The 27756-nt window shown below is 41.7% G+C and overlaps 1 protein-coding gene across 1 annotated transcript in view; it reads right to left on the bottom strand.

Annotated features, from left to right (window-relative positions):
• The window catches only part of COL21A1 (collagen type XXI alpha 1 chain), a 614795-nt gene that overhangs the window by 366454 nt on the left and 220585 nt on the right, over nucleotides 1–27756 (bottom strand). Inside the window, exons 6-8 of the mRNA XM_077290009.1 lie at nucleotides 27138–27311; nucleotides 12237–12314; nucleotides 10085–10168 (exon numbers count right to left, since the gene is read on the bottom strand). Of these exons, the coding sequence (XP_077146124.1) occupies nucleotides 10085–10168; nucleotides 12237–12314; nucleotides 27138–27311 (336 nt within the window). The remainder of the gene's footprint in view (nucleotides 1–10084; nucleotides 10169–12236; nucleotides 12315–27137; nucleotides 27312–27756) is intronic.

Here is a 27756-nt window from a genome sequence, read left to right as displayed (position 1 = left end):
GATTAACCACCCAGGGGACCCCACTGGTAAAATGATTCAGATCTAACCACCAGGTCAGAGATTGTAACACGTCCGTTGGTAAAGATAACTGACCATCTAATTGACCATGTAATCTTTCTTCTTCTTGTAGAATTGTATACTGTAACTTCCTAGTATGGAATTGAGCCCACGGGACAGCCGGAATGCATGATGTGAAGGAACCAAGAAGGGACATACCTTCTCTTAGGGAAATTAGGGGGTTATTAATCACTGATTGAATTGCTGATTGTTTAGAATCTGGAAGGAAGCACCTCTGATTTATGGAATCTAAAATAAGTCCTAGTCGAGTTGTGGGGGACAGTCTGGATTTTTCCCAATTTACTAACCACCCCAATTCCTGCAGGGACGAAACTGCATCAAATAGACGTTGATGGCATTGAGAAGGGGAATTCCCCACTATCAAAAGGTCATCTAAATATGGTATTATGTGGGTGTCTTTTAACCTCAAAAATGACATTACTTCTGACATTAATTTTGTGAAGACTCTCGGAGCTATCGACAGTCCAAAGGGCATTGCTGTATATTGATAATGCCTTATTTGACCTTTCATCATAACTGCCACTCGTAGATATTGTTGATGTTCAATGAAGATTGGTAGATGGTAATACGCATCTTTAAGGTCAAGTACTGCCATAAAGCAATGGGGAAACAGAAGTTTTATAGTTGACCGGATAGACTCCATTTTAAAAGTTTGATTTTCTAAGAAGACATTTAGTCTCTTAAGGTTAATTATCGTTCTGAATGACCCGTCTGGTTTTGGAATCAAAAACAAAGGGGAATAAAATCCCTTTCCTTTTTGATGAAAAGGAACTTCCACTAATACCCCTTTAGATAGGAGATTTATTATTTCCTGCTCTAAGGCCTCTTGTTGTGATTGAGACCTTAAGGAAGTCAATAAGAATGAGTCCGGAGGGACTCGGGCAAATTTTAATTTTAGACCAGAAGTTATGAGGCTAGTTGCCCAAGAATTGGAAGTTATTGCCAGCCATTGTGTAGAGAAAAATGACAATCTACCACCAACGGGAAGATCTGTCCTAACGGGGTTTATCTTCAGATTTAAATGGGCGCTTCCCAAAAAATGCTCCTTTCTGTTTGGAGTCTCTATTGGCCCAGCGGTCCTGGTTTTTAAAGTCCTTTCTTTTATTAAATATGGGCTTCCGGAACGCTCTCCTATAGGATGGAAGATAATTATTATTGGGGAACCTCTTCCTTCTCTCACCCGCTTCGGTTAGTATTTCATCTAACTTAGTACCAAATAGGTACTCACCCTGGCATGGAAGGCCACATAATTTAGATTTTGTTTGGGGATCTCCTTTCCACCCCTTTAGCCACAGAGCCCGGCGAGCTGCGTTAGTCAGACCTGCCGATTTGGCCGCTAACCTTATGGAGTCAGCTGATCCGCCAAAAAGGCTGTAGCCCCTCTGATCAACGGTATAGAAGAGATAAGTTTATCTCTGGAAAGGCCACCTCTCAATCCTTCTTCTAGGTCGTTCAACCAGACTAGCATGGACCTAGCAATGCATGTAGCTGATATAGCCGGTCTGAATGCTCCTGTTCAGGATTCCTATGCTCTTTTTAAAAGGGAATCAGCTTTTCAGCCAAGCGGGTCTTGTAAAGAACCCGAATCTTTCACGGGCAGCAAAGATTTCCTAGATGTGGATGCCACTGCCGCATCTACCTTTGGGGCTTTTGACCATGTGGAGAAATCTTAGTCATTAAAGGGATAGCGTCTTTTTGATGAAGATGGCAACCCTCTTTGTCCCTGGCTTTCCCATTCTTTTTTGACCAAATTTTTTATTGCTGGTATTACTGGAAAAGAAGGTCTTTTCCTTTCTGATAGGCCAGTGTTGTGATTTTGCTTTTTGCTCCCTCTAGTGGTCATTAGTGATTTGACTCTGGAGCTTCTGTCTTTTCCTATATCCTCACCTGGGCCGTTAGTTCAGGGGCGTTGCTATATAAGCTCCCTGGACCTTCAGTTCAATGCCTGGCATCGTTGAAATCAGAGCTAATCTGTTGTGCTCTTGTCCTATGATCCTGGTTCCTGTATTTCAAGCTAAGTCTGCTTCCTTGCTTTTTGCTTTTGTTTTGTTTGGTATTTTTGTCCAGCTTGTTCCAATCTGTATCCTGACCTTTGCTGGAAGCTCTAGGGGGCTGGTGTTCTCCCCCCGGACCGTTAGATGGTTCGGGGGTTCTTGAATCTCCAGCGTGGATTTTTATAGGGTTTTTGTTGACCAGATTAGTTATCTTGCTATATTCTGCTATTAGTAAGCTGGCCTCTCTTTGCTGAACCTGGTTCATTTCTGTGTTTGTCATTTCCTCTTACCTCACCGTTATTATTTGTGGGGGGCTTGTATCTTGCTTTGGGGTCCCTTTCTCTGGAGGCAAGAGAGGTCTTTGTTCTCTTCTCCTAGGGGTAGTTAGATTCTCCGGCTGGCGCGAGTCATCTAGCGATCACCGTAGGCATGATCCCCGGCTACTTCTAGTGTTGGCGTTAGGAGTAGCTATTTGGTCAATCCAGTTACCACAGCCCTATGAGCTGGATTTTTGAATCTCGCAGACTTACACGTTCCTCTGAGACCCTGTCCACTGGGGTCATAACAGTATGCCAGGCCAGTATTAAATGTTTAATGCATTGCAGAAGTGGGATTATAAGAAAGAAAATTTTGAGTTTTTTTTTTCCCTCTCTCATTTTTTTTTTTTCTTTTCCCCTTTACCTCAGAGTGGCTTAAGCTTGCTGCAGACATGAATGTCCAGACCTTGATTACAAGTGTGGACCAGCTTGCCGCTCGTGTGCAGGGTATACAAGATTATGTTACCAGAAATCCTAGGTCTGAACCCAAGATTCCGATTCCTGAACTGTTTTCAGGAGACCGATTTAAGTTTAGGAATTTCAGGAATAATTGTAAATTGTTTTCGTCCCTGAAACCTTGTTCGTCTCCCTCATGTTGTTGTCTGAACAGACACCTGATGTGATGCAATGTGATAGAAAAACCGCAAATTCCCTCATGGTGTTGTCTGAACGGACACCTGATTTGATGCAATGTGATAGAATCCTGACTAGAAATGAGAGGAAAATTCATAGACGCCGGAATGGCTTGTGCTACTACTGTGGTGATTCTACACATGTTATCTCAGCATGCTCTAAACGTATATCTAAGGTTGTTAGTCCTGTCACCGTTGGTAATTTGCATCCTAAGTTTATTCTGTCTGTAACTTTGATTTGCTCACTGTCATCTTATCCTGTCATGGCGTTTGTAGATTCAGGTGCTGCCCTGAGTCTTATGGATCTCTCATTTGCTAAGCGCTGTGGTTTTATTCTTGAACCATTAGAAAATCCTATCCCTCTTAGGGGTATTGATGCTACGCCATTAGCAGAAAATAAACCGCAGTATTGGACACAGGTTACCATGTGCATGACTCCTGAACACCGCGAGGTGATACGTTTTCTCGTTCTACATAAAATGCATGATTTGGTTGTTTTGGGGCTGCCATGGTTACAGACCCATAATCCAGTCCTTGACTGGAAGGCTATGTCAGTGTCTAGTTGGGGCTGTCGTGGTATTCATGAGGATTCCCTGCCTGCGTCTATTGCTTCTTCTACGCCTTCGGAAGTTCCAGAGTATTTGTCTGATTATCAGGATGTCTTTAGCGAGTCCAGGTCCAGTGCATTGCCTCCTCATAGGGAATGTGACTGTGCAATAGATTTGATTCCAGGCAGTAAATTTCCTAAGGGAAGACTGTTTAATCTGTCGATACCTGAACATACCGCTATGCGTTCATATATCAAGGAGTCTCTGGAGAAAGGACACATCCGTCCGTCTTCTTCCCCTCTTGGTGCGGGATTCTTTTTTGTGGCTAAAAAGGATGGATCTTTGAGGCCTTGTATTGACTATCGGCTTTTAAATAAGATCACTGTCAAATTTCAGTATCCTTTGCCGCTGTTGTCTGACTTGTTTGCCCGGATTAAAGGTGCCAAGTGGTTTACCAAGATAGACCTTCGTGGTGCGTACAACCTTGTGCGCATTAAGCAAGGGGATGAATGGAAAACCGCATTCAATACGCCCAAAGTTCATTTTGAGTACTTGGTGATGCCTTTTGGGCTCTCTAATGCCCCTTCAGTTTTTCAGTCCTTTATGCATGACATTTTCCGGAACTATCTGGATAAATTTTTGATCGTTTATCTGGATGATATTCTGTTTTTTTCTGATAATTGGGACTCGCATGTGGAGCAGGTCAGGATGGTCTTTAAAATTTTGCGTGAAAATTCTTTGTTTGTCAAGGGCTCAAAGTGTCTTTTTGGTGTACAGAAGGTTCCCTTTTTGGGGTTCATTTTTTCCCCTTCTGCTGTGGAGATGGACCCAGTCAAGGTCCGAGCTATTCTTGATTGGACTCAGCCCTCGTCAGTTAAGAGTCTTCAGAAGTTCTTGGGTTTCGCTAACTTCTACCGTCGTTTTATCGCTAACTTTTCTAGCATTGTGAAACCTTTGACGGATATGACCAAGAAGGGCTCCGATGTGGTTAATTGGGCTCCTGCTGCCGTGGAGGCTTTCCAGGAGTTGAAACGTCGGTTTACTTCGGCGCCTGTTTTGTGCCAGCCTGATGTCTCGCTTCCCTTTCAGGTTGAGGTGGATGCTTCAGAGATTGGAGCAGGGGCCGTTTTGTCGCAGAGAGGCCCTGGTTGCTCTGTTATGAGACCTTGCGCCTTTTTCTCTAGGAAGTTTTCGCCTGCAGAGCGAAATTATGATGTGGGCAATCGGGAGTTGTTGGCCATGAAATGGGCATTTGAGGAGTGGCGTCATTGGCTCGAGGGTGCTAAGCATCGTGTGGTGGTCTTGACTGATCACAAAAATCTGATGTATCTCGAGTCTGCTAAACGCCTGAATCCTAGACAGGCCCGCTGGTCATTGTTTTTCTCCCGTTTTGACTTTGTTGTCTCGTATTTACCAGGTTCAAAAAATGTGAAGGCCAATGCTCTTTCCAGGAGCTTTGTGCCTGATGCTCCTGGAGTCGCTGAACCTGTTGGTATTCTTAAGGATGGTATTATCTTGTCAGCTATTTCTCCAGATCTGCGACGTGTGTTGCAGAGATTTCAGGCTGATAGGCCTGATTTTTGTCCACCTGACAGACTGTTTGTGCCTGATAAGTGGACCAGCAGAGTCATTTCCGAGGTTCATTCCTCGGTGTTGGCAGGTCACCCAGGAATTTTTGGCACCAGAGATCTGGTGGCCAGATCCTTTTGGTGGCCTTCCTTGTCTAGGGATGTGCGGTCATTTGTACAGTCCTGTGGGACTTGTGCTCGAGCTAAGCCTTGCTGTTCTCGTGCCAGCGGGTTGCTCTTGCCCTTGCCTGTCCCTAAGAGACCTTGGACACATATCTCCATGGATTTCATTTCTGATCTTCCGGTGTCTCAAGGCATGTCTGTTATCTGGGTGATATGTGATCGCTTCTCCAAGATGGTCCATTTGGTTCCTTTGCCTAAGCTGCCTTCCTCTTCCGATCTGGTTCCTGTGTTTTTCCAGAACGTGGTTCGTTTGCACGGCATCCCTGAGAATATTGTGTCAGACAGAGGATCCCAGTTCGTTTCCAGATTCTGGCGATCCTTTTGTAGTAGGATGGGCATTGACTTGTCGTTTTCGTCTGCTTTCCATCCTCAGACTAATGGACAGACGGAGCGAACTAATCAGACTTTGGAGGCTTATTTGAGGTGTTTTGTCTCTGCTGATCAGGACGATTGGGTGACCTTCTTGCCGTTGGCTGAGTTTGCCCTTAATAATCGGGCTAGTTCCGCCACCTTGGTTTCGCCGTTTTTCTGCAACTCTGATTTCCACCCTCGTTTTTCTTCGGGTCATGTGGAACCTTCTGACTGCCCTGGGGTGGATTCTGTGGTGGATAGGTTGCAGCGGATCTGGAATCTTGTGGTGGACAACTTGAAGTTGTCACAGGAGAGGGCTCAGCGCTTTGCCAACCGCCGCCGCGGTGTGGGTCCCCGACTACGTGTTGGGGATTTGGTGTGGCTTTCTTCCCGCTTTGTTCCTATGAAGGTTTCCTCTCCCAAATTTAAACCTCGTTTTATTGGTCCTTACAAGATATTGGAAATCCTTAATCCTGTATCCTTTCGCCTGGATCTTCCTGTGTCGTTTGCTATCCACAACGTGTTTCATAGGTCCTTGTTGCGGCGGTACGTTGTGCCTGTGGTTCCTTCTGCTGAGCCTCCTGCTCCGGTGTTGGTTGAGGGCGAGTTGGAGTACGTGGTGGAGAAGATCTTGGATTCTCGTCTCTCCAGGCGGAGGCTTCAGTACCTGGTCAAGTGGAAGGGCTATGGTCAGGAAGATAATTCCTGGGTGGTCGCCTCTGATGTTCATGCGGCCGATTTAGTTCGTGCCTTTCACGCCGCTCGTCCTGATCGCCCTGGTGGTCGTGGTGAGGGTTCGGTGACCCCTCACTAAGGGGGGGGTACTGTTGTGATTTTGCTTTTTGCTCCCTCTAGTGGTCATTAGTGATTTGACTCTGGAGCTTCTGTCTTTTCCTATATCCTCACCTGGGCCGTTAGTTCAGGGGCGTTGCTATATAAGCTCCCTGGACCTTCAGTTCAATGCCTGGCATCGTTGAAATCAGAGCTAATCTGTTGTGCTCTTGTCCTATGATCCTGGTTCCTGTATTTCAAGCTAAGTCTGCTTCCTTGCTTTTTGCTTTTGTTTTGTTTGGTATTTTTGTCCAGCTTGTTCCAATCTGTATCCTGACCTTTGCTGGAAGCTCTAGGGGGCTGGTGTTCTCCCCCCGGACCGTTAGATGGTTCGGGGGTTCTTGAATCTCCAGCGTGGATTTTTATAGGGTTTTTGTTGACCAGATTAGTTATCTTGCTATATTCTGCTATTAGTAAGCTGGCCTCTCTTTGCTGAACCTGGTTCATTTCTGTGTTTGTCATTTCCTCTTACCTCACCGTTATTATTTGTGGGGGGCTTGTATCTTGCTTTGGGGTCCCTTTCTCTGGAGGCAAGAGAGGTCTTTGTTCTCTTCTCCTAGGGGTAGTTAGATTCTCCGGCTGGCGCGAGTCATCTAGCGATCACCGTAGGCATGATCCCCGGCTACTTCTAGTGTTGGCGTTAGGAGTAGCTATTTGGTCAACCCAGTTACCACAGCCCTATGAGCTGGATTTTTGAATCTCGCAGACTTACACGTTCCTCTGAGACCCTGTCCACTGGGGTCATAACAGGCCAGCAAACATTATGTCCTGTGGTGTTTTAGGGTTTTTAGTGTCTTCAATGCCCATGGTGTTACATACTGATTTGACTAAATTATCAATGCTGTCTGTTGGAAAGCATGTATCCTGTTCGCCATCTGAGGAAATAATTTCTTGGGAACCGTCCGAATCTTTATCATCAATATCAGAAGACTGTTCAGATCTGGGCGAATTATATTTTTTCCTGTCCTTACACTCAGGAATACTTTCCAAGCTTTGTAAGGACCGTAATTCATCTCTTAATCATTTTCCTTATATCTTCCGACCTTACTGAAGATTCTTCATGTAAGGTGGATTCAATGCATGAGTGACACAACTTCTTCATATAACTATCCGGGAGCGGCTGGGAACATAAAGCACATTGCTTGAGTTTGGTTTTTCCCATTCTTTTCGCCTAGGGAATATAGACAAAGAGGGAAGTATAGTCAGCCTAATAGGGTAGATACACACTCACCCCAGTGACGCTGCTGTTATGGTACCGGCTGATGAGGAGGAGATGGAGGCACAGATGGAGGAATAGACCAGTCCAATCTTTTATCCCTGGTGCTCTTTGTAGAGGATCTGCTCTTTGAGCGACCGCTGCTTGTATGGCTGCCTGGCGTAATAGCGGTGACTTCAGATGAAGCCATCACCGGGTCCTGGGGAGATGCCATGATGGACGCCGGAGTATCAGCGCCAGAGTCCTTTTGTTAATGGGGGCCGCCATCTTCTTCCTGTCGCACCCGGAAGTGAACGATACTTCCGGGTCGCGGCCATGCTGTATGCGCCTGCGCACCCACTGGTATTAGCACAGGCGCCGTCCTTCCTCCTGCATCACCCCGGAAGTTGTGGCAACACTTCCGGGGGGAAATATACTGGGCTACACGCTGCCTGCACACCACCGGAGATGGCGTCGCAGGGTCTCCTACCTCAGCGTTTCAATCCCCGCAGGTCAGCCGGATGGATCTCCGTGAGCCAGGCGACTCCCCGGACCTGGCCTCACGGTACCTGCCAGCAGAGGGGGGAAGCTGCATTAGGACCCCCGACGCTGCTTCCAGCTCTGGAGCCCTTGCCGTCCCATTAAGGTAAACTGCACAAGCGGCATCCAGGCTGGGCATCCTCTTCTCTCCATGTGTCTCCCGTAGGAACAGGAAACCAACTGTGGGAGCGAGGGGGACCGCCACTTTTATCTCCATAAGGTTTCCTGTTCCTAGGGGCGGATCCCTTCTCTCAAGTGGTTGCTGTCGTGGCGAAGAGAAAATAAAAATTAATACACACCTTAACACTCCCCTCTCCAGCCCCTCTGCTCCCACCATGCATATGGTCATCTCCACATCTTCTGATCTCCCACCACTCGTGCTGGAATCCTTGGGCACCGCATGCTTAGGCAGAACTTCTGGATTACATGAGACATGAGAGTTCGACACTCTCACGTGGAAGGTCATAGCATCATAGAAGGTCTTGACATCACGACGTGAGCTGTCACCTTAGGCAGACATGCGCAGAACCCTCTCTGGCCTCATAAAATCTGGAAGCTTTGTCTCAGCATGAGAGGGGATTCCAGCACAAGCGGTGGAAGATCAGAAGATGCTGCTAGGACTAAACAGATGGAAGTTAACAGAGAAGGGGTTGGAGAGGTGTGTGTTAAGGTGAGAAAATTTATTTTGTAACATTTTTTAACCTTTTAGTGGCCTTGCCTGTATGTCATTCTGCTGAATCTGCATGGAAGAGAATTATAAAACTTCTGCAATTTGGTGAAAGCAAATTTTTGTTAAGATTCAAGTAGAGTTAAATTCCACTCAAATTTATTTGCTCATCTCTAAATTATTATTTATTTATTTATATATATATATATATATATATATATATATATATATATATATATATATATCACCATTAATTCCCGGTAGCATTATAAGAGAAGCAGTATGGATCAATAAGTTGAGTATGCCTTATTTATCTATTTTAACCAGGATGAACCGTGTATCAAATACGTTTTCAGGGATGGGTAACCTTTTTAATAAAATTTAAAGGGAATTTTCTGGGATTACCCCAAATGAATCTAAAGGTAGTTTAAGGCATAAAGTTACAAAATACCTATTAATTACCTGAAAATTACACGCTACTCCAGCTTCATAACGCTCAAGCTCTCCATCTGTCCCTGTCTGCCTCTATTCTGTGGTTGCGTTTACATGGCTAATAGCTGAATGCCATCCAATTAAGTGGCAGCTGCAGTCAATCGCTTGCTTCAATGAAAGTCCCAATACTTTTTTGTTATTATATGCTATCTATAGAACACTTTTGTCTAGATCTAGGAAACCCCATAAATAGGGGAAAAAAAGATTCCCCAAAAAAGTATAATTTGAAAGAGAAAAACTTTATTTTCTTTTTTCCAATTAAAAAAAAGTAAAAAATGTTAACAGTATCTCATCATTTGATACCTGTTCTATCTTAACAGGTCATAAATTAAAGTTAACATTTTTATATACAGGCCTAGAAAAATATTTACGAATGCTGTAAAGTGTTTTGATTTGTATTCTTGTTTACTTTGGATATTTTAGGCAATATTTCCATCTGGCAATCCACATTTCCTGATGTGTGAGGCAAAGCTTAGGGGAAATTCCTCCCAGGAACACTGATGTAAGGTAAAAAGTTCAAATGAAAGCAGTATAAGGTACAATATGCAACAATTGTGCATGATTTAGAATGTTTAGACCTCGCCTATTTTATTTGTATTATTTGGTTGCTAATTATCCTAGTACGTAAAGTCTGTTTCTCACTTTTTAGTGATGTGTGATAGTGGTAACATGACTTGACCATACTTACTTTAGGGCCAGGAGATCCTTTTTCCCCAGGTGGACAAAGGCACGGAGCAGGTGTCGAGCCGACATCACTTGGACCATTTAAGCACTGAGAAATTATCGAGAAAAATACATTTTTGCATCAATAAATATTTTAGATTATTGGGGTTTTATACTTTTTAATTTTCTTTAATATTTCTATAAATATCTCACATATTTACCACTTGTTGTTAATATCTATCATTTACTTGTAACGAACAGATTTCTATTTTACCATTTAATTTTAAAAGTGTGAAAGGAATCTGTCAGAAGGTTTTTTCAATCTCACCCTGAAGACACTCTGAATCAAGCGACTGAATCATTTAGTTTCGATACTATCAGAGTTTTTACATGTAGCAATGCAGCAGAGCTGAGAAAGCAAACCACACCACTGATTAGCAGCTTACTGTGTACATTGTATAATGCAAGTAAGCTGCTAATTAGTTCTGGCAGCATGGTTGGACCAGGATTCACGGGAGACTTAGTCCTGTAGTGATAATCTCCTGCTGATAAAACACTCATTGCACTGAAACAACAGCACACAGCCCTATAAGTCACATTGCTGAAATCAATGGCTCAACCACCCCCTCATGCTGCCCTCAGATTACATAGCAAAAACCTGCTGACAGACTCCCTTTAACAGCAGATGCACTAAGATATTAATTAAAGATTGATATACTTAAAATACATAAGGGTAAACAAATCTATTGATAGATGTCTTGATAAATAGATAAATATAGATATATGCAACCAAAAATATATATTCTGTTGAATTATGGTCTTCCCACATTCTTGAAATCAATTGAAAACATTACCTTAATGCTTTATGTAAAATAAATTCTCACATACCTCTCCATTCTGAAAAATAAGAAGAATAGAAAGTGTTTTTTACCAGTACATTCAATATGTTAGACTAAGTTCCCACAATGAGTATTTGGAGCGTTTTTGATTTTCTGTACCAATCAGTTAAATAAGGTTGCTTGCGTTTTTATTGCAGTTTTCTTGTGTTTTTTAACATATTGACAGAAATTGACACGCTGCAGATTTGAACCACGTACCCATAAATCACATCCAATTTGCTGGAACTGTAATTCCTCGTGCACTTGTTCAGTATTTGGTGATTTTTTTTACCTCAGTATTTGTAAGCCAAGGCCAGGAGGGGAAAAATCAGAGGAAAAGTATAATAGAAACACGTCAGCACTTCTGCATTTATCACCCACTCCTGGGTTTGGATTTCAAATACTGAGGTAAAAAAGTCAAATAAAAAAAGTGTGTTGAAACCTTAGGTGAGGCCTGCCTTTCCTTGAGCTGGGCATTATACTGATGTGGTCTCCCATGGCTGCGTCTCCACTAGCGGGGCCCAGTCCTTCTCAGCCCTTATCCACATACATGTCACTTGACAAGTAAGGTTAGGACTGTTCCAATTATGGTCACTGTGAAGTAGCGGGATGGCTTTTGCCTTTTTTTTTTATCAAAAAACATGTTAACTAAGTACTGTATTTTATTTCTTATACTATTGCTGTTTATTTAGTTACTGCAGGGTATTTAATCAGTATGTTTCTCTTAGTTTTTTTATGTTCAGTGGCCAGTGTGAACGTGCACTTACACGCAGCATGCACACCAGTTTATACCTTTGGGTTTTTTTGCACGCTGATAGGGGTAGAAGTCCCATCAGCCAACGCCATTGACTGTAGATAAACGTTTTACCTCCGACCAGCTGCGGGATCACGCTGTCATTTGACAGTGTGGGAACTGTGTGGCTGTCTGTGGCGGTAATGATTACACGGCCAATCAGAAGCAGTTTCACATGACATTGTGGCAAAGACTGGATGTTCTTGCTCCCTATTCAAGTGAATGGGGTCTGGGTTCAGGTACTGTTCTGGTACACGAACCCGAACATTTTTTTTTAACTGTTCAGCCAAACCCACCATACCTGAGCAACCAGGGTTCTGCACATCTCTAGTTACATGCATTTATTCATTGCATTTTTCACTGCGCTTCTTTTCATGCATTTTTATTGTATTTTTGAGGATGAAGATTTTGTCTCTTGTTGGTTTGTTTACTTAGCAGTAAATTTATTCTGCAAAACACTACATGCAATCCTTTGAATATATACATGAGCAATATAAAGTATTTACCAATCCAGGAATTTCACAAGCTGTCTCACGTTTGTTCTGTTCTGGATCACAATATATTCTCAGCTTTTGCAATGTGAACTGTAAAATAAAAATTATATGTTATATACTGTATTATGTATTTTGACGATGTACTTAAAAATCTGACATTTCACTGGTCAAACAATTAAAATGAACACATGGACAGGGCTTTATTTAGAACTATAGACTAATAGCCCAATGCTTTGTTGGGACTCTTCGCGGTGAGGTTGTATAAAAGAGAGAAACTATGTTTAAGCCTCTATCTGGCATGACTTGATTGGAAAACCACCATTTTTGGGGTTCGACAGGTGGAAGAGTTGGGTCTTACCTCTTCCCTGCATTAATTGATGATAATTTGTAAGCACAGGGGCTACTTACTGTATGTTAAAACACTTTTAGGGCCCGTTCATACGACCCTAGGTTCTCTTATTTAGAGAATTGCATTGATTATCCTAATGACACTTGGTTCAAACTCTGATTAGAGTTTGATCAGAGTGTTAGCATAGTGTGATCCAATTCTTTTGGATGAGAATCGGAGCACACTGTGGAGAAGATGGAGAGCAATCTCTTCTACATCCTATGTGTCCATGGAAATAGGACGGCACTCGGATATTTTCCACGCACCCATAGACTTGAGTGGTTGAGTGGCATCCGATTTCTGGCACGCTCACATGAGATTATACATTGGATGAGTGCTGTCCAATGTTTTATAGGATAGTAATAGGACCAATGTTGTTTGAAGGGGAAGTGCTAAGGCCAGATTATTTTCACTGACATCTGAGCGAGCCTTTCAAAGACATATTCTGTCAGTGGAAAAAATCAGTCATCGGCATTCAACAACATTGGCTCGGGAGCTATCAGATAAAACATTGGCTAGCACTCTTCCAATGTGCAAGCCCTTAAAGTACCGTAATATCTTCTTGGGATGCATGAGATCTCTGTTCTTGTTCATGAATGTCTGTTACCCTGCTTACAAATTGAGCAGCTGTGAGGGGGAAGAGAGTAGAGGAGACAGGAATGTCAGAGTCCTGTATGTTCTCTATATTAGACAGCATGGGGCTACATAGCAGCTGTCTTAGGATACATTAACTAAGTCTAGAAGAACATTTAACATTTCACCTGTAAAAACTGTGAGGTCAATAACTGCAATGCAAAACATGGCAATGAGCCATAAAGTCACATTCTTTAAAAAAAAATGTTGATGAGATTTTGACAGCATGTTCAAAAATCTATCCTAGAAATTCTTCCTTACATGGCAGAAACACACAAATAAATGAGCAGCAGCTGCAGTATAGTAATTTTAAATAGTAATTTTTATTTCTATAGCGCCAACATACTGTATGTGCAGGCAATATCAAATATTACAGAGTTACTCATAACTCAACACATGCCATGAGTAGTGAGGGAAAAAGTGCTTGTCTCGTATGGTCCAGCCATCATTATAACAAAAAAGGGTCTTCAAATAACACTGCATAGACTAGTCATCAGTCAGTATCTGTACAAGTACTGATACAGAGTGCCATTAGGTGCCTGTAGGGTGTGTAACCGGATGATACTATGGACCTGATTCTAAGGAGGATTTAGGAGGGTTAAAATGGAATAGTTAGACTAGTGAAGTAAAGTAATAGGCAAGTCATTTTTAGTGCATGCTTAAAACTGTGGATACTGGAAATTATTCAAATTGTTCAGGTAGTGCATTCCAGAGAAATGGCGCACCGTGAGAGAAGTCTTGGAGATAGGAGTGCAAGGTTCGGATTATTGAGGATGTTGGTCTTAGATCATTATTAGAATGGAGAGTATGGGTAGTAGACAGACATGAAGAAGGAAATGTAGGGCATTGCAGGGCTGTGGAAGGCTTTGTGAGTTTGAGTGATAAGTTTATATTTTATTCTATAGCGGATGGGCAACTGGTGCAATGACTGGCACAAGGTGGAGGAATTGGTGTAGCAATTATACAGGGGTATGATTCTAGCTGTTGAATTCAGGATGATTGGAGAGGGGAGAGTTTAGTAAGAGTGAGACCGATTAGTAGAGAGTTGCAATAGTCCAGACAAGAATGAAAAAGAGCGACAGTAAGAGTTTTTGTAGAGTCAAAGATAAGTAAAGGTCAAATTCTAGAGATGTTTTTGAGGTGCAGGAGACATGAGCGGATGAGTGATCAGATGTGGGGAGTGAAGGAAAGATCTGAATCAAATATAACCCAAAGACAGGGGACATGCTGAAGGGGAGTAATGGTAGAACCACAAAAAGAAATGGCAATCTTGGGTTTAGGTAGGTTAGTAGAGGGGGAAACGTGAGTTCGGTTTTTGACAGATTCACTTTTAGATATTGGGAGGAGATAATGACAGAGACAGTGGACAGACAATTACTGGTATTATCTTGTAATGCGGGGTGATGTCAGCACAAGATGTGTGTAATTGGTAGTCATCAGCTTTGAGATGCTACTGAAAATTGAATCTGCTCATGATTTGTCCAATATTGGTGGTGTATAGAGAAATGAGGAGCGGGCCTAGGACTGAACCCTGAGGAATCCCACAGTCAGGACACCCACTACATAGCCCTGTGATTCTCTAGAATTCCTTGTCATTGCCTCTAACCAATGTTGAAAAGGGCAGAGAGTGGTCGAGAGTCAGGAAATTTACCTATACAAGCATAATAAACAGCATCGGGCTGCTAATCAACTTCTTTCTCAAACACACCATGACATAATTTTTGGACAAATATGTCAATATTACCCAGGGATAACAGATTTAGCAAATATTAACTGTTTCCAATGGTTGGTGCTGGCATAAATGTCAAGATAATGTTTGCTACATTTTGATAGGCAACATTTGCACTGTATGTAAATATTATGTTCTGTGTTTTTTCTTTATTTTTGGAACTGTTTAGCATTCCTGTTATGACATTATGTATCTTTATGTAGATGACAGTATTATGACCGTAAGGCCAGAGTCACACTACCATAGAGTACGGCCGAGTACTATTAACTATGTTAATCTATGGGGCAGCTCATATCACCGTTTATTTTCACAGGCGAATTTGGCGTGCTTGTAAAATCGCAGCATGCTGTAATTGGTACCGAAACTCATCCGAGACTCTCCAATACAAGTCTATGGGTGTGAGGGAAAAAAAGCGCACAGCACTCAGACCATGCAAGTGCTGTCCGATTTTTACGCACCGGTGTCCTTTGAAAAGCTGTCAATTCATCTGCCCGCATACAATAAAATCAGAGTACCAAGTTAGAATAGATAGAATAAATATAAACACATAGTATAAATATATACACATAGAATGCGTAGATATATAGATGTCAGTGACACATATATATGTATATATACAGTATATACAGTGCCTACAAGTAGTATTCAACCCCCTGCAGATTTAGCAGGTTTACACATTTGGAATTAACTTGGCATTGTGACATTTGGACTGTAGATCAGCCTGGAAGTTTGAAATGCACTGCAGCAAAAAAGAATGTTATTTCTTTGTTTATTTTTTTTTTAATTGTGAAAAGTTTTTTCAGAGGGTCATTTATTATTCAACCCCTCAACCCCCCAGAATTCTGTTTGGTTCCCCTAAAGTATTAAGAAGTAGTTCAGGCACAAAGAACAATGAGCTTCACATGTTTGGATTAATTATCTCTTTTTCCAGCCTTTTCTGACTATTTAAGACCCTCCCCAAACTTGTGAACAGCACTCATACATGGTCAACATGGGAAAGACAAAGGAGCATTCCAAGGCCATCAGAGACAAGATCGTGGAGGGTCACAAGGCTGGCAAGGGGTACAAAACCCTTTCCAAGGAGTTGGGCCTACCTGTCTCCACTGTTGGGAGCATCATCCGGAAGTGGAAGGCTTATGGAACTACTGTTAGCCTTCCATGGCCTGGACAGCCTTTGAAAGTTTCCTCCCGTGCCAAGGCCAGGCTTGTCCGAAGAGTCAAGGCTAACCCAAGGACAACAAGGAAGGAGCTCCGGGAAGATCTCATGGCAGTGGGGACATTGGTTTCAGTCAATACCATAAGTAACGTACTCCACCGCAATGTTCTCCGTTCCAGACGAGCCCGTAAGGTACCTTTACTTTCAAAGCGTCATGTCAAGGCTCGTCTACAGTTTGCTCATGATCACTTGGAGGACTCTGAGACTGACTGGTTCAAGGTTCTCTGGTCTGATGAGACCAAGATCGAGATCTTTGGTGCCAACCACACACGTGACGTTTGGAGACTGGATGGCACTGCATACGACCCCAAAAATACCATCCCTACAGTCAAGCATGGTGGTGGCAGCATCATGCTGTGGGGCTGTTTCTCAGCCAAGGGGCCTGGCCATCTGGTCCGCATCCATGGGAAGATGGATAGCATGGCCTACCTGGAGATTTTGGCCAAGAACCTCCGCTCCTCCATCAAGGATCTTAAGATGGGTCGTCATTTCATCTTCCAACAAGACAACGACCCAAAGCACACAGCCAAGAAAACCAAGGCCTGGTTCAAGAGGCAAAAAAACAAGGTGTTGCAGTGGCCTAGTCAGTCTCCTGACCTTAAACACAATTGAAAACTTGTGGAAGGAGCTCAATATTAAAGTCCACATGAGACACCCAAAGAACCTAGATAACTTGGAGAAGATCTGCATGGAGGAGTGGGCCAAGATAACTCCAGAGACCTGTGCCGGCCTGATCAGGTCTTATAAAAGACGATTATTAGCTGTAATTGCAAACAAAGGTTATTCCACAAAATATTAAACCTAGGGGTTGAATAATAATTGACCCACACTTTTATGTTTAAAATTTATAAAAATTTAACTGAGCAACAAAATTTTGGTTTGTAAGATTTATGCATCTGTTAATAAATCCTGCTCTTGTTTGAAGCTTGAAGGCTCTAACTTATTTGCATCTTATTAAACCTGCTAAATCTGCAGGGGGTTGAATACTACTTTTAGGCACTATATATTAGATAGATAGATAGATAGATAGATAGATAGATAGATAGATAGATAGATAGATGAAAAGCCAGCAATTCAGCAGCTGTGTAGTGTAAAATCACAGCAGGATCCGACAACATAGACTAGATGGATTACATACAGTAAATACAAATAGAATAGGTAGATATACAGATGTCAGTGACAAATACATTTAGTCTAGTGTGTGTACAGCTTACTGTATATGTATTTAATTATTAAAAGATTATTTTTCTTTAAAAAAATGGCGTTGGCTCTCGCACCTGGGAGGTGTCCATTGCAGTTACCTGTTCACATACACACACTGAAAACAGCCCTCGTTTTTTTGTAGTAGGCCGAGGCACAGAAAAAGAGTACCTCGCCTGCGGCTACAGCCTAAGCCCCATTACATATGTGTAGTAGAACATGGTAAATTTATTTCAAGAAAATGAATTATATTGCTGGAGGCGGGAATGAGAGATGAGACATAATATTTATGAAGCACAAGTCTACTGAACCATTCCATTAACATCATTTTTATATTTGTGAGGGAAGACAAGAGTAAAGGTTATTAATGAATGTTTTCTAACTTTATAACATCCACTTCGAGTCGAGTTTAATGAGCTAGAACAGGTGACCTTAGATGGGCATGGTTGTTCTAGTGACAGATCCACCGTAAGAAGTAAAGCAATCTTATATGACACAATGATAATTAATAGCATATATTATACAGCATACATATTGAATTATCAGCCTTTTAACAAAAAATAAATATTGAATAGACATTAGTAACATGATTAACCAAACTAATATTAGGAATAATATTGAATAGACATTAGTAACATGATTAACCAAACTAATGTTAGGAATAATATGGCTTTTCTCTTCTGTATGTAAAATGCACATAAACACGAGGATACATTCAGAACATATTTTAGTCTGCCAAGCCGTTTTCCCTGCATTGCAAGGGGCCTCTGCCTTGATAAGGTTAAATAAAGGGCTCTGCATTTAGAGGAAACTAAACCATGCGATTCTTAGGCCTATTTTTTCTATTTGAGAAATATAACTTGCATTATTCTCACCTTAATGTGTCTGTCATCATATGGCATAGATTTACATATAATGTGAGTGAATTTGACTATTATTGTGCAGCAGCTGGTTCTTATTTTATGTACTATATCTAGTATCTGGTATGAATCTGCTTTCCCAGACAGTAAACTAACCTTAGTGATAAATAAAATGGATGCGCAAGTAATGGAGCACTCAAAGCCTTGCAGAAGTGAAGATGTAAGAGGAGGGACAGTTACATTATTCAAGTTTGATATAAATAGCCAAAGATTAGAACCAGAAAAATCAAATAAAATTGTTATTCTAACTCAGAATCTCTTCATAGTGCTAAATTAATACCGTATATACTCGAGTATAAGCCGACCCGAGTATAAGCCGACCCCTAATTTTGCCACAAAAACTGGGAGAACTTATTGACTCGAGTATAAGCCTAGGGTGGGAAATGCAGCAGCTACTGGTAAATTTAAAAAATAAAAATAGATACCAATAAAAGTAAAATTAATTGAGACATCAGTATAGTAGTGTTTTGAATATCCATATTGAATCAGGAGCCCCATATAATTCTCCGTACAAAATACTCCCCATATAATGTTCCAAAAAGTTCATGATAGGCCCTATAAGATGCTCCATATTAAAATATGCCCCATATAATGCTGCATAAAAGGTTAGTGATGGCCCCATAAGATGCTCCATAGAATATTATGCCCCATATAATGCTGCACAAAGGATGATGGCCCCATAAGATGCTCCATAAAATAATATAACCTGTATGCTGCTGTTGCTGCAATTCCAAAAAAAAATTACATACTCACCTCTTGTCGCTGGGCACCGAGTGCCGGTGTCCTCAGCAGAGCACTTGCGATATTCACCTGTCCCCGTTCCACGCCGCTGTTTCTTCCGAGTCTCTGCACTGTCTGTTCAGGCAGAGGGCGCACACTAACGACGTCATCGCACCCTCTGACCTGAACGTCACAGCCAGAGGACGCGGAAGACAGAGCTCAGTGGTGGAACGGAGACAGGTGAATATCGCATGGCTCACCCTCCTCGTCATACTCATCCCCTCCTGGTGTGGTCTTTCTGTATGCCCTTGCTTCTCCGATGGTCTCCGGCGAGCGCAGCTTGTTCCTGTGTTCAGCAGTCACATGGTACCACTCATTAAAGTAATGAATATGCGCTCCACGCCTATGGGGGAGGAGTCGCGTCCATATTCATTACTTTAATAAGCAGTACCACATGATTGTTGAGCACAGGAAGAGCTGCAGGCGCTGGAGACCATTGGAGAAGCAGAGAAGTGCAGAGACCACGCCGGGTGCAGGTGAGTATGCTGTGACAGCCGCTACTCCTGCCGCTTCCCCTCCCCCGCCAACCCCCTGGGACAATGACTCGAGTATAAGCCGAGAAGGGCACTTTTAGCCGAAATAAATGGGCTGAAAATCTCATCTTGTACTCGAGTATACATGGTAACTTAATACATTATACATTTATAAATATAGAGACAGAATTAAAGTAGGACCCCATAGGAGTCAATAATAATCTCTTGCACCAGCCTAGCACCAAACGTTTCCAAACATCCAACATTGCTAATTGAACTTTACATTTAACTTCTTGGTGTAGTAATCACTAATGAATGGCTGTTTATATTATATTATACAGTTGTAGTCTTCATAGTTTAAAAGCTTACTTAGCTCCGATAGAAAAAAATATACCATTAATTTTATTAGGGTTTGCTACACATCTAATTTTGAAGCTTGGCACAATGAGAAAGTGTTTTTTCTGGTCTAATTAAGGAAAGACTTGAATTGTGTCTGTGTATTTATTTTTAATAATAATTCATGTTAATAATAATAATAATCTTTATTTTTATATAGCGCTAACATATTCCGCAGCACTTTACAGTTTGCACACATTATCATCGCTGTCCCTGATGGGGTTCACAAACTAAATTCCCTATCAGTATGTCTTTGGAATGTGGGAGGAAACTGGAGTACCTGGAGCAAACCCATGCAATCACAGGGAGAACATACAAACTTCTTGCAGATTTTGTCCTTGGTGGGATTTGAACCCAGGACTCCAGCTAACCACTAAGCCACCGTGCTGCCCCATGTTAGTTTCAAAATGTTGGACAAGTATTCTAGCTGAATCTTCTCCAAGAAAATTAAGGGTTTGCCATGGTTGTTAGAAAGGATATTCATAGTGTTTGCATTATTTTTGCATTGATGTTGCTGTAAATTCTAAAAATATCACTTTGGATATCCATCTATTTATTTCTATGCTTTTCTTTTAATGCCGATTGCCACTAACCTACATCATATGGGTTTTCTCATCCATACTAATAATATAACTAGTAATAAGGATTTTTGCTTTGTATTTCTTTATGAAATAGAAGTACTTTCCCTTAACCCCTTCATGACCTTGGGATTTTCCATTTTTCCGTGTTCGTTTTTCGCTCCCCTCCTTCCCAGAGCCATAACTTTTTTATTTTTCCATCAATATGGCCATGTGAGGGCTTATTTTTTGCAGGAGAAGTTGTACTTTTGAATGGCAACATTGGTTTTACCATGTCGTGTACTAGAAAATGGGAAAAAAATTCCAAGTGCGGTGAAGTTACAAAAAAGTGCAATCCCACACTTGTTTTTTGTTTGGCTTTTTTGCTATGTTCACTAAATGCTAAAACTGACCTGCCATTATGATTCTCCAGGCCATTTCAAGTTCATAGACACCAAACATGTATAGGCTATTTTTTATCTAAATGCAAAATACTCAAGAAAAACAACAGCAACCACATGGTATAAATCTATGTACCAATTTTCTCTTATGCTCAATAAACATTTGCTGTTCTAATAACAGACTCAGGAAAGATCCCGGACTAGTCGCCAATAAACCTGAACAAGGGGGAAGGATGTGGAAACCACAAACAAAAATTGCGACTCTAAACATCCATAGTAAATGCAAAACTTTATTTAGAATATCAAAAAATAGACAAGTAAATGACAGTGACAAAAGGCATAAAATGCAGCCATTAAAAACCACCAACAGCTGTGAAAAATGGACGCCCCAGCCTAAGTAATACCCAGGTACTTTATCCAATTTATACTATCAAAGATGGCTTTCATTGACCCATCACATAATGTGTATCTATCTTATGTATGCACCAGTATATATTACAGTATGGAAACACACGGTTACACTAAATAGAACCAGTATGGTTATTTACATGAAATAGGACAAGGAAAATGCCACGTTATAACTATCAAATGAAAAGTACAAAATATTAAGTGCCAAGATGTACGTAATTACCTCAAGTGAGTGGCACACGTATATATCATCAGGCTGGCGCGTCACCCCGACGCGCGTTTCGGATATCCTACGTCTGGGTCCCCAATGAGAGCCATCTTTGATAGTATAAATCGGATAAAGTACCTGGGTATTACTTAGGCTGGGGCATCCATTTTTCACAGCTGTTGGTGGTTTTTAATGGATGCATTTCATGCCTTTTGTCACTGTTATTTACTTGTCTATTTTTTGATATTGTAAATAAAGTTTTGCATTTACTATGGACGTTTAGAGTCGCAATTTTTGTTTGTGGTTTCCACATCCTCCCCCCTTATTTTTTATCGAAGTGGTGAAAAAAAATTCAAAACTTTGTTAAAAAAAAAGAATGCTCCATTTTCCGATACTCGTAGCGTCTCCATTTTTCGTGATATTTTTTATAGTTTTATTTTGAATGGGGTGAAGGGGGGGTGATTCAAACTTTTATATTTTTTATTTATTTCATATTTTTTTTAAACATTTTTTTTTTTTACTTTTGCCATGCTTCAATAGCCTCCATGGGAGGCTAGAAGCTGGCATACCCTGATCGGCTCTGCTACATAGCAGCAATCATCAGATCGCTCCTATGTAGCTGAATTGCAGGCTTGCTGTGAGCGCCGACCACAGGGTTGCGCTCACAGCAAGCCGGCATCAGTAACCATAGAGGTCTCAAGGAGACCTCTGGTTACTATGCCAACTCATCGCTGACCCCCGATCATTTGATGGGGTCGGCGATGCGAGCATTTCCGGCCGTGCGGCCGGAAGCGGTTGTTAAATGCCGCTATCAGCGTTTGACAGCGGCATTTAACTAGTTAATAGCGGCGGGTGGATCGTCATTCCACTCGCCGCTATTGCATGCACAATTCAGCTGTACAAAACAGCTGACATGTCGCGGCTTTGATGTGGGCTCACCGCCAGAGCCCACATCAAAGCAGGGCATCTGACCTCGGACGTACTATCACGTCCGAGGTCAGAAAGGGGTTAAAGAGAACCTGTCAACACGATTTAGCACTATAAAGTAAAGGTATGGCCATAATTGTGTTATTACACTGATTAAATTGTTACTTTTGTGAAGGAGTCAAATCAGTGGTTCTTTTCTAATCACGGTTTTACATTTTCTTCTGATGACATCTTCTGTACATCAGAGCGGGTCTAGAGAGGGATTGGGTCTTCTTCAGCTCCATCCCCTCTGCCTGCTTCATGTGTTTCTATAGGTCACTGACCTTCCTCTGTTTTGAAACTTCATACCGCCACTCCCATCATTAGATGGGCGGTGCATGCATAGTGTGAGATTCCAAGTCTGGTCTTCGGGTCTTCAATAAAATAGTGCCAGAGCCGGCACATGCGCAGAACAAGATCTGAACTGAGATATGGCTAGCGATTTTTACTACTACATGTCTACTGATTACCCAGGTAAGTAACGGCACAATGCATAGAGCAGGCCACTTACAAACCGATCAGCTGACTACAATAGAGACACTGCTAAACTCTTGCACAGAAGTAAGAAGCTACAATTAATGGACTATCCAAGGATGATCTTTACTCCTTATCAATTAAAGGATGGACACTTTGGACAAGTAACAGATCCAGTGGACACACTACTTGTGGCTTTTGATTATTGCATCTTTAGGTAAGAACCATTTACTTATGTAGAGAGCAGAGGCGTAGCTAGGGTTATGGTTCAAGGGGGGAAGATTCTGAGTGGGCCCCTAACCAGGTAACCTTCATTTCAATTTGGTGACGTGCCCTAATAGTGGAGGAGAACCTCAGCAGATGACCACGCTGTTACTGAAAATAATCTCTATATAACGACCAACATGGATATTACCGCCATATGGTCAGTGGTAGATACCAGCCCTACAGAACATGTAAGAGATTACGTCGCAGTTACAGATAATGTCTTACCGCTGAAATTCTATTATGGAATCGTTCATTTTTCCCTTTTTTTCCATCTGGCCCAGACCGACATGATGACTTCTCCAGCCAGGACTTGTCTGCAGAGAATACAACAAAGACACATTTCACATCTCACATTCCAGCCCCATCACCATCTATCCCCAACCTGCACAACCTCCTCATCCTGCTGATACCCCAATACTGAGCTGCTGCTGTATTTGTCCCTGTTACTGCACCTGCTGTGTGGTTCTCTGTGCCTTCTAAATTATAAAGAAACCCTCTAGAATATAGTAATGCCGGGTGCAAGTGCCCTAGAAAACAGTGCCCACATTTTGCTCCCTAGAAAGTAATATTGCCCTGTGTGCCCCTTTGATAGTCACAGTAACTTGAGATCCCCTATAACAAGAAGTGCCCACTTTACATTTAATAATGTCCCAATTCTCCCCCTGTGCAGCACCCCTATACAGTATAATGCCCCCTCACTGTATAGTACCATCCACACAGTATACTGACCCCTTTGTAGCCCCCAAACTGTTTGATGGCTCCAACACTGTATGATGGCCCCTTCACTGTAATCTCCACACTGTATAATGGCCCACTAGATAGCCTCCATATAGTATAATGCACCAGATCATCCTAAATATAGTATAATGCACTCCTCATAGGTCTCCATATAGTATAATGCACTCCCCATAGGACTCCATATAGTATAATCCACTCCCCATAGGCCTACTTTATAGCACAAGGTAGTACCCATAGGAAGACTCTATAGCACAAGACATCACCCCCATAGGCAGACCATGTAGTAAAGACAGCACCCCATAGGTAGACCCTGTAGTGTAAGACAGCACCCCATAGGCAGACCCTGTAGTATAAGGCAGCATCCCATAGGCAGATTCTGAAGTATAAGGTACCACCCATATAGGCAGACCCTGTAGTATAAGGCACCCCCATAGGCAGACTCTAATAAAAGGCAGCACCACATTGGCAGACCCTGTAGTATAAGGCAGCACCCCATAGGCAGACTATGTAGTATAAGGCAGCACCCCATAGGCAGATCCTGTAGCATAAGACAGCACCCCATAGGCAGACACTGTAGTAAAAGGCAGTACCCCCATAGGCAGATTCTGAAATATAAGGCAGCACCCTTATAGGCAGATCCTGAAGCATAAGTCAGCCCCTCTATAGGCAGATCCTGAAGTATAATTCAGCCCCCCTGTAGGCAGATCCTGAAATATAAGGCAGCACACTTATAGGCAGATGCTGAAGTATAAGGCAGCCCCCATAAAAAAAAACAATAAATAAATACTCCCCTTTCTTCCTCCTTGTTCCAGCGATGCTCCGACCTCCGGCTCATCTTCTGACAGCGGGCGCCGGGTGGTGATGTCATCGCGCCCACTGTCAGCATCAGCGTCGGTGACGCCAGACGCTGACAGGGGATGATGGGAGAAGGAGCGCAGTGCAGCGCAGTGCAGCGCTCCTTCCCTCATCAATGCGGTGACGGGCAGGGGGGCCTACTACTGGCATTGGGGCCCCCCGGCCTGCTCAGGGGCCCCATAGCGGGCAGAAGAACAGGGAGATCGCTACGTGTACCGATACAGTTACAGTAGCGTAGCTCCGGGTGGGCCCCCTCTGAGCTCAGGACCCGGGGTGATGGCCCCCTCTGCCCCCTCGGTAGCTACACTACTGGTAGAGAATCTTCATTGCATTACCATGCAGTTTGCAACTTTAACTTTGTTTTCACGACTTTTATACCAGGCAAAACTTGCAGCAGGTGAGTTTTTTTTACCTCAGTATTTGTAAGCCAAAACCTGGAGTGGGTGATAAATACAGAAGTGGTGCATATGTTTCTATTATACTTTTCATCTGAATGTTCCACTCCTGGTTTTGGCTTGCAAATACTAAGGTAAAAAACTCACCAAATGCTCAAGGTGTGCACGAAGCCTAAGATACCTGGCAGTTATACTAATTTTTTTAATTGAATGGAACAAATGGAAGATTTGATTAGTTCCCTGTATCCACTATAGAATTAACCATATGTCTGAGGTTACTTTGCATTATAAGCCAGTAACTTGGTTAAATGAGAATATGTTTGCAAACCACAAATAAGACTTTCACACATCACATTTAGCAAAATATTAAACCTAGCAGTATATTCCAAAAAAGAAAAATGGCACTTAGAAGTTAATATTTTATAACCCTGCAAATCCTTCAAATGGAACCCACAGGATATCACATTCAGGATTGTGGTTTTTAGGCCATGTTAAAGTACTCACACATGTTTAAAAATAATATGTTTGAGATTGGTTATAGTAACCTTCGGGCTACTTACAATGCAAATAAGTATTTTTCTGGAAATTGTTCAAGGACAACTGAACATAATTTAATTTGATAACATCTGGCTGCAAATATAAAAGCATCCGCAAAGCCACTAGCTGAAAATTTGTATGCAGTGTATCCCGCTCTGGCTTTTTGTGGAGACATGTAGGTTTAGCAATAGCTAGAGTGGTTTGTAAACCTTTCATTTTGAAACATCAACACACTAAATTTTGGGATTTTTAATATTAAAAAAATTTAAATCTATGGTCCAATGTGGGTATAAAGAACATCCTTGCATTGGCTTTTAGTTGTGTCACCATATTTTATGTTAAAGCATCCAAATGTAGGTGCAACTCTCATCTGTGAAACAGATGTAACATTAAGTGGAAAACCATAATGTCCCACAGGTCCTAATATTTTCATGTCTAATTCCATGCTCACTTCAACTGACAATCAGCAGCACTGAAAAAATATATTTTGATAAGTTTTCGTAAGTGTTCTCAGTGGTATTGGAGAATGTAGGAACAGTTACACAGCAGTATTTTAATCCTGCTATGTACATCACAATTGGAAAAATAAATATGTGTTTGGTTGGTTGGTTGGGTGGAGGGGACAGGTATTGTAATATAAGCTATAACAATTCAGCTGCTGCGTATCATTTGGGAGTAATGAGTTAATTGAAGGTTTGATTATGGCACTTGCATATAGATTCCGGCTACATGGCTGTATTTTTGACACTTTTTCTTGAGATTGTTGCAAAACAGCACGGGGCTAATTCATCGAGACTGACATAAAGCACCACCATTGTGCTACACCAGTCTTGCTGAAATAGGAGGCACCAAATTCATTAATGAATTCAGCACATCGGGTAAGTGCCATGCACCTTCGAGCACTGCGCCAGAAGTGCTACTCTAGTTGCAGACTGGAGTAGCATTTCTGATGTACAAAGCGCAGCCATCTTGGATGAATTTTACAGGCGAATGTGGCTATGTGGTTAGAGCCCTATTTTAATAAAGTTCTTAAGGTCTCAAAATTATTTTTATATAGCAAAATAAAACTTCTTCCACTGAACATAGATGGGGACAGTAGAGAAATTGTCACTCATGTTGAGGGGACAGGATTTCAGGACCGGAGCCCGCGATAATAAAAAAAAAGTTCATCATAAAGCATGAAAAGAGTTTGGACACATATTGATTGTGGTTTGAGGGCCTTGGTGACTTTACAGGTTCTCTGTAAGCAATTAGCATTATTAGTTGGGTAGAACAGCAAAGCAAAATCCACTGTAGAAATCGATGAGATACAGGAAGAATGATCAAATTGCTTGCTATTATCTTTCAAGTAGAGAAATTGGAATTCAGTTACCTGAACTGTTTCTTCTCTTCCAGAGTACTTTCCAATTTGTGTTTGGCCACTAACATATATTCCTATTACAGGTAGTAGTTGTATGGTCTCAATTTCTTGATTATCAATATACAAAGTTGCATCCTCTTCCGTCACTAAAAGTCGTATCTGGTGCCAACCTTCATCAAATAATTTCTAACAAAGGAAAATAATCATTTATTTCAAGCTGCAGTACATATGGATGTGAGAAAATGTTTATTACATTCAATTCAAATTACATATTCATATAATGTAATAAAAAGAATACAATATTTTGAAAGATTATTTTCTGGAGTATTTTATTTCAATTATATCTAAAGGTCTATTAACATGGCAACATTATTGTGAATGAGCATAGGAATGCTTGTTTCATGATAATCTTGCTGTCTAAACAAACTGCTGGCAAATGAACAAAATTGGGCAAATGATCTTTTGGCTTGCACAACAGATCATCATTTCAGCAGCTCATCACCCTGTATAAACAGGATCTACAGTCCTCAGAATGTGAAAAAATGTTTGTGCACTGAACGATCTATCACCGATAGGGATGAGCGGACCCATGGAAGTTCAGGTTCTGGTACCTGACCTGAACTTCAGTCCA

This window comes from Ranitomeya variabilis, chromosome 2 (genome assembly GCF_051348905.1).
Source record: "Ranitomeya variabilis isolate aRanVar5 chromosome 2, aRanVar5.hap1, whole genome shotgun sequence".
Classification (NCBI taxonomy): domain Eukaryota; kingdom Metazoa; phylum Chordata; class Amphibia; order Anura; family Dendrobatidae; genus Ranitomeya; species Ranitomeya variabilis.
The sequence above is the reverse complement of the archived record's forward strand: the minus strand, read 5'-3'. Positions and strand labels throughout refer to the sequence as shown.